This window comes from Fulmarus glacialis, unplaced genomic scaffold, assembly GCF_000690835.1.
Source record: "Fulmarus glacialis isolate BGI_N327 unplaced genomic scaffold, ASM69083v1 scaffold7852, whole genome shotgun sequence".
NCBI lineage: Eukaryota > Metazoa > Chordata > Aves > Procellariiformes > Procellariidae > Fulmarus > Fulmarus glacialis.
The window spans coordinates 1-8,148 of record NW_009199743.1 but is presented as its reverse complement, the minus strand read 5'-3'; the positions used below and the strand labels follow the sequence as shown (position 1 = coordinate 8,148).

At 35.0% G+C, this 8,148-nt stretch overlaps 1 protein-coding gene across 1 annotated transcript in view; it reads right to left on the bottom strand.

Moving 5' to 3' along the window:
- LOC104073536 (cysteine-rich secretory protein LCCL domain-containing 1-like) overlaps positions 1-7,772 on the bottom strand; it is a gene marked incomplete at its 5' end in the record, with an annotated part of 9,407 nt that extends 1,635 nt beyond the window's left edge. The window contains 2 exons of the mRNA XM_009573349.1: positions 907-1,037; positions 7,697-7,772. Coding sequence (XP_009571644.1) covers positions 907-1,037; positions 7,697-7,772 — 207 coding nt within the window. The remainder of the gene's footprint in view (positions 1-906; positions 1,038-7,696) is intronic.
- Between the last annotated feature and the right edge of the window lie 376 nt (positions 7,773-8,148).

The following is an 8,148-nucleotide window of genomic DNA, read 5'->3' as shown; positions in this document are numbered from 1 at the left end:
AGAGGCAAGACACCCTCCCACCCCCAATTAAAAATAAGAAAAAAATACTTTATTTTTTTCTACTTCCAAGTTCTCCACAGAAACTTTTGGAGGTTTTTTCCCCCACAAATTTCTTGGAAAGCCTATAGTTTTAGAGGTAACAACCATTCTTAGCTTTACAGGACTAAAAGAGTGGTACAAGATTTTTTTTTGAGGTAATTTCTCTTTCTTCCTTTAGAACCTGGAGAACTCTTTCCAGCATTAAATTTAATCTGCAACATGCAGCCATGTGTTGTCATCATAGAACGCATGAATACACTGAATACAACTAAATGAACTTTCACAGCATCTCCATGTCTTTCAGAAAAACACTGTTAAAAACGGTCAAACCATTAAAAAAAAAGAAATTAAAAAATATATTTCAATGATTGTGATTTTTACTACTCATTAATATTATTTATGATCCAGGCTCACTGGTTCAATACCATGTAAATCAGTAATGAATATTTCATCATGAACCAATGAACTTGCATCAGCTACTAGTACCTGTCTATTGCAGATCCCCTAACTTGGACAGAATAAATCACTAATGTTAATTTTAAAAAAATCCCAAAGAAAGCAAAGGCAATTTTCTTATCAAATATTGTGTTAGTTGCGACAGAACCAGCGAAGTAAACAAGAGGGTTATTTTATTTCATAAGCAGCTTTTTAGAGTAATGATTTATGAGCTTAGAGGAGGCAGGCAGCTCTGGTACCACAGTTTCTCCAAAGTCACCACAGCTGTTACACAAGCTCTGTAAATCACCCATGTTGGCCTCTTTGTTTGGTTTCTAGCACTGCCCCAGGTACAAACAGACACAATGCAAGACTTTGTAAATCTTATCAAGGTGAAGGGTAAAGTGTAATCTTTGAAACTGGGCTCTGTACCTTTCTGAATATATCCCATTTTGAAAGGAAGCAACGTACACCTTTCTTTTGTCTACTGGCATAACATCAACATAACCGCCCTGGTTGCGGACTACACCAGCATGTACTGCTGCCCGGCAGATACTGGATATCTAAGAAAGAATGAGGAGAAGATTAGTTTTCATTCATCCTTTTATCTCAAAATTGTTTAGAAGAAAACTAGGGAAGACATTTAAACCAAGTTCTAGGAAACATAAAATAATTATATTTATTGCAAGACTGATTTTATTAATCTTACAGTATTTAAATCAGTTTCATAGGAATTAGGCCAATTTATAGGAGTACAGACACTGCCTCTTCAAAGATCTACTGCAGCATGACCCCAAAATCATTCATTTCAGGCTATTTCAGTTCAAGGATCAGGAACATGTTTCAATTCTTGAGCCTTTCAAAATTAGAGGCTCTATCAGCCTTCACTTCAACAGCAGAGAGGCAGTAAAACTCAAACCTTAGTCCCATTAATTATCATAGATCAGGAGATTCAGTTTAATCTCCAGCCAGAGCCAAACAGGGGAACTGTAGAACAGCAAAGGCACGCTGCAGTCATGTATTTCTAGGAGGATGTCCTACCCCAAGGGTGAGGGATAGGCTGCAATAATTCCATCTCTAGATGCAAAACCTCAAACAGCAGTGAAATGATCCATATTCGAAGGAAACACCACAATTTCCTATCCAGGTTTGAGCAAATATTAAAAGCTAATTAGATTAAAAGTATAATCTGAGTATCAAACAGAAGATAGAGGTCTAAAATCATCCCTTAGCTACAACAGTTGATTAATGGCAGACTAATGGCTTTAGCTCCTTAACTCTGAGTGAGGAAATAGAGTCAGGGGGTAAAGGCTTCAAAATTGCTTTAAAAGAAGAATTTTTAAATCAGGGTCTAATTCCACAGACTTTACGCAGGCAAAATTCTCTGTGAAGTTAACAGCAGTTTCATCTGAGTGAAACCTACATTCTCTGGCCGCTAATTCCTCTCATGAACCTATGTAGCATAAATAATACGCACAGAAGAATTGCTTAATGACAATCTTGATAATGTTCATTTAGATAATTGATTTAAACTTGCAGTCCTCTACTACTCTTTCAGCATTTTAAAAATTAATTGCCAGAAGAATGAAACTTCTTAGATACTGCAGAATGTAGGTCCCAATCTTCAATACACAGCACAGCAAAATGTAGCTCCAGCTACAGTGAATCTCCACTTGAAGCCAAGTTGTTTTGTGGAAAATGTCTTCACTGCAATAGGTCTCTCCTCAACCAACCTTAAAAACTTAGTCAATACTAATATCAATAGCTGGTCACACAGACCACTATCTAAACAAGAATTGCATTTCTTCCAGTTATAGTTGGAATAATTTATATCTGTTACCGTAGCTATTTCGTAATCTAAATGCTATATAGAATCAGGAATTTAAAATAGCAATGATTTTCCTATTCTCATTCCAAGCACAGAACTTGCCAGTTTCACTGTCATATAGTTTGTCTTTTAATGTTAAAATATTTCTAGGAGCAATGATTTGAAATTGTTTATGCAAAGAATCTTTTGCAAAGAAGCTTTAGAGTTTTTCTCTTCACACTGCTGGCTTCAGTTTTTGAAAGTGCCAGAAGGGATGCACTTTATGCTCCTCTGTACTTTTTTCTCCTCCTCCCAGGGCTACAAGACTTTCATTATATCCTGAACACCAGTAGTCACTTTATTTTTAGGATTACAGCATCTCTTATGTACTCATACTATGGGAGTAACTTAAGATCAGATTGATCATGTGCAATTTCAAATATACAAGGGGAAAAATGTCCTCTGCAATACAGGATTACAGTCTAAAGAAAAAAAGGTAAGATTTACAAGCAATTAACTACAGTGAAGAACTAGAACACTATTAATTACTAGTACTATAATGCAGTAGCAACTTGTTTTCAGTTCACACTGGAGATATAAAAAATGCTAGAGGTACAACTGGGGAAAAGAAAGATCAAAGTTTGTCACCTCTGCAATAGTAACCAAAAGGCTACACTTTGTGTACGTCATTAGATAGGTAGATACCTTTACAATTACATTTGAGGGTAGCTAAGATCCTGGCTGTTCCAATGTTATTTCGAAGTTTCTAGTCAAGTACAAAAGAAAGGAAAAGTCAAGAGATGGAGATTTTGACAGAAGAGGCTGACTACCTGTTAGAAACTACTTCCAGTAAAAGATAGGGTCATTGTTAGGGTGGTACCACAATTGGTTACTGGATCAATGAAGTACAGCTAGGCTAATGCACAACATTTTAAAGCTAAAGGCAAGATGCTTATATGGGATATGCGAAAAAGGAGAGGTCAGAAGAGTGGGATTGATGAGACCAACTCAGAGGCTATTTTCAGATGAAGAATAGACTGCTATTCTGATGTTGCTTTCCAGATGAGATTGGAGAACAAATGTGCATACTTTTTGAATATATGAACAATTAAATGAGTATAAATTCATAAGTACGAATTAGCTCGTAAGAATACAGATGAATAAATGCATATAGTTTTACCAATGTATACAGAATATAATTTTTTTGAGAAAGTATTATGTGCTTTGAGCTTTCAAGAACTTCTCATTGGTTTGGCAATCTTCATCTAAATGGAACCATATTCCAGTACTGATGCCATAATATTTCCTATACTTAATAATATTATGTCATCCTGATCACACTTCCTTGAACTGTTAAGGTGAACCTCCTGTTAATTTAAGCAGAACAGGATTTCACACTTAGGTCTATCGGAATTTTCAGAATATTATTGGTATTTTACAGTAGCAGCCTTATGCCACTTTCTGGAAACCTTCATCAGAGATTTGTGTTTGTTTCTTTAATTTTGATGAGCTAACTCCAAAGGATATATAAGGCAGTATTTTTAAGTTAACATAAATATTTCATACAGCATTATATGACCCTGCTTTATTGCTGTGCTGTGAACCTTCTGAAATTCGTTAGTATTTAACAGGTCATAGAATCTGAATACCAAGCTGCTTAATTATTTTCCTTCTTCAGCTACTCAGCAAAATACCAAATATCTACCACGGCACAGCAGTACTCTGCAAAGGCATTTTAACCACAAGCGTCTCTCCCTCACCATCTCGGGACTATAGAACTATTTAATAGCTCTTTTACATCATATTGTTTATATTTCACCACAGCCGAGAATTATGAATACTTTTCCACAAGTATTAGGGAAATATTTCTATATATCGTTACTGAAACAAAAATTAATACGGCCACAGTCCTCAAATGGTATGAAATTATACAACTCCATCAAATTCTTTAGATAAAAGACCTTTGTTAATCTCTAGCCCGCAAAAGGAGGCTCAACTTTTTTGCAGAATTGCTCAATCAACACCCATAATGTAAAGTCACTTCTGGTAAGAGATTGTCTTTGGGAAAATGTTGCATACTGTGAAAACAACAGGATAAATATAAACCTTAATCTCTTTAGAAATTCTTATAAGGCAACTGGAATGTGGTTAAGAACTTCTACCATATACACATCTAAGGTGTGTCCATTAAAATAAAATTTTACCAAAACAATCTGCAAGTGAAAGAACTTTCAACTGAACTATTGTAGCCTCTCCTTCTCTATATGAAAATGTTTGTTATTTTGGTACCTTGATAATCCAGGGACTAACAGCAATAACAAAGGACAATCTTTGTACAGGCAGGTGCTACAAGATCATTTCGAACAGAGTTCAGATAATCACATTGGGCCTGACATGACTCAGTTCTTGGGAAGGTTTTTATTTTATTTCATAAATGCAGTTATATTGAAAAGTGCTTTAAAAATACACATACTGTTAAAATGCTTGTCAACATGACACGATTCTGAAATTCCAGAAATAAGACTCAAAAAGTTTTAGACAAAATGAATTAACCAAAGTTGAAAGGTGGAACTAACCCTTCAGCATAAGATAGGAGGAAACTTTCTTTTTTTCCTGGTCTCCCAACAAGACAAAGCATTGCCATGTGGAAACTTAGCAGTGGGGCCAGCAGAGACACAAAGCACAAAGGTGGCAATGCGTTTGGGCAATATGCAGAATGAGTAATTTGTACTTCTGTCTGCTGAGAACAACACACACTACAGTTCTTATTCATACCATAATAGGTCTATTCAGAAAAGAAACTAATTGTACCATAAACTCAGAATAAGAGAGACTTTTGTTTTAAAGAGCTTGCAACCTACCTCAAGACAAGTGAAACAAAGGGAGATCAGCTGAAAAAATAGAAGGTATAAGAGCACAGGGGGATGGGTATTACGTGAAAACTCCCCACATACATAAGTTTATAGATGCTGGCTGTATGAACCATATGAGCCACAGACAAAGAGACAATAGCTAGCAGACTGGAAGAATGGAGGATGAAATAATGGGTTTTTTTGTTTCAGTTGAGTGAGGGACAGTCATTGCAATGTCAAAGGAAAAAAAGAATGGGAGGAAAAAACGGGTAAAAGTTCTGTGGGGTACTACTGATAAACCAGAGAACAACCCTTCTCAGGAACAGGGAAGAAAAGAAGTTGCCGTAAAATATGAAATGAGTTTAAGAATGAATGTCTGATTAGACCAAAGCCAGAAAAGGAAAAGTTTAACTAGATTCTCATGAATACTACAAAAACGTTCTTGTAAACATATCTTTTTGCATTAGTAACATCTATTAATGTTATTTGATTTTTGTCTTAATATCTCTGCAACATCTTCTTCATTTACCGAATGCAAGTGGCCTAAGCACTAGTGCAAATAAATAGTCATGTGCATATGCATACATCCACACACATATATATGCATTTTTGAAACAAAAGAATCTGCAGGAATGTCACAAAAAAACATCTGTTTTGTGGAATCAACCAAGTAGATCATGGACTGCAATTTCAAATACATTTGCTATGACAAGTGGTCAAATGAATTCTCTATATCTACAAACAAATATGTCTGTGAATACATGAAAAATTGCAGAAGACAATTTAACACTTATTAAATAGATTATTCTCTATAAATTCTTCACCTGAAACTAGTTCAGTAATAAATTATAATGCACAAAATACCCAATATTATATTATATTATTTAGTGAAAATTTCAATAAAAAGTATCTTAGTTTAAAATAATTTAAATGTTAGCAACAAAGGAACATTGTGGAAAATCACATAATGCTGATATCATCAGTGGGAACATTTATATAAATATAGGTAAACACATCTGTTTGAGCTAGGTGCCCTAGGACCCCTCTGGAGGAAATGGAAAGGAATAGACATCTCTCTTAGGCAATTCATCTCATACTGAGGTAGACACTCCGAAAGGTCAAATGAATTCTGCAGATGCCTATTTATTTCCTTTACCACTACACTGTATGTACTACAAACTACTATAAACATAACCTAGAATAGCACCTTCAGTGTAGATATCTACCCTGGCAGCATCTGAAGTTGGTAAGATGACTCCCATCCCTGGTTTCTTACCTGTATTTATGTCCATTTTTTCCTAAAAGCAGTATGGCTGCACACATTTCTATACAATGGAGATGAATAATGAGATAGTACATCTAAAATAATTTTAAAGCATAACCCTATAATACTAATTAAAGTAATCTACCAAAGCAAACACATATTCTGAGATGTTCTTGTGTTTAAGTTAAACAGAAATGGGCCTTCTTTCTCCTACAACAGTCTTTCCTAACTCAGTGGGAAACTTTGGCTGTAACCTTTGATTGCAACCACAGGACTGAAAGAAAATCGTTTTCCACAAAATGGACTTTCACTGAATCTATTTTCACTGCCCCCCTTATACACATTAAGGACCCAGTTCCACATGCACAAATCAATTTAATTCCTGAATTAATTCCACATGTAACACTACTCACGGACAAGAGTATTTTCAGGACAAGTTACTCAGGTAATCTAATGGACATTAGTTAGTATCAAAATCATGATGAATAAATATTTGTATATTATTTTCACACATTTCAAAGTGCTGGAAAGTAGTGAAAATCATCATCTGACCCAGCTGGTTGCCATACTATTCCTTATGACAGCTAAAAGACAGTTAAAACATACAGTTAACTGGCAAAAATGTGAAGTGGTCTCTCTGCCACTACATCCCGGCTTCTCCATATAGAGATGAGAAACAAGAGGCATAAAAAAGAACTTTCATTATTTCTACCCACTTCAGGACTAAACATGATGAAGAAAAGACAGGAAAAAAAAGTTGACTGGGAAACAGAACGAAAAAAACCCAAACAATATTAGTCTGTTAAAATAATATGACAACGTGAGATACTTTACACAAATATATCAAAATCCTGCTGCAAATATTTAGCTATCTACACAGCTAAGAAATATCCAAAATAATGAGACTGTGGACATTTATTTTCAGAATAATTTTTCTTGGCTAGTTTAATCTGACAGAAATTATGGTTGCATCAGGGTCTAAAAAGCAAGTGTTTAAATGAGTATACACTGCCAATACTGAACAAATCAGTGGGAATTTTGATTAAAAAAAAGAAAATATGGGTCCAGAGACTACTGCAGTCTACACTGAGTTTTCAAATAACTTTCCATATCTTCAGCAGCTGAACATTATTAAATTAAATGGAAACCCCTGAAAAAGAACTTCTGAAAAGACTGTGTAAAAAATCAGCATATGGAGGAAAACTGGATCTCTATATTATATCTTATTATCTTTATATTATACCTTTTCATAGGATTTTATATTTCATTATATAATGCAATGTAAATCGCTATACTTACATCAGAATAAATTTGTGTTCCAATGACACGAGCGTAGTGTGGATTTGCCTGCATACAGTTGCGAGGACAATACACCCTGAAATATCAAAAATAAACCATAAAGAATGATATCAGAGTATTACTATATCATATTCAACATCAGCATTATTGAGTATAAATCAATTTGATGATGCATATACATAGGTCCATACTGATACTGAAAGGCTGTCAGTTTTTGAGGCTTTGACAATATGGGTGAAAGCATTGCTGATGTAAGTTGTGGTTCATAATAAAGTTCTTGAAAAGATACGTCAACAGGTCTGGTCTTCTTCGCTTTGGATAAGCAGATGGTGTTCTTGTTCAACATATGTGAGGCCAGTAGAAAAGCCAGTGCGAAGAGAGACAGTTCACTCTTATATTATTATCTGGTGGGGCTGTCTTGGCCTTGGCAACCATGAAATGATAGAATTCTC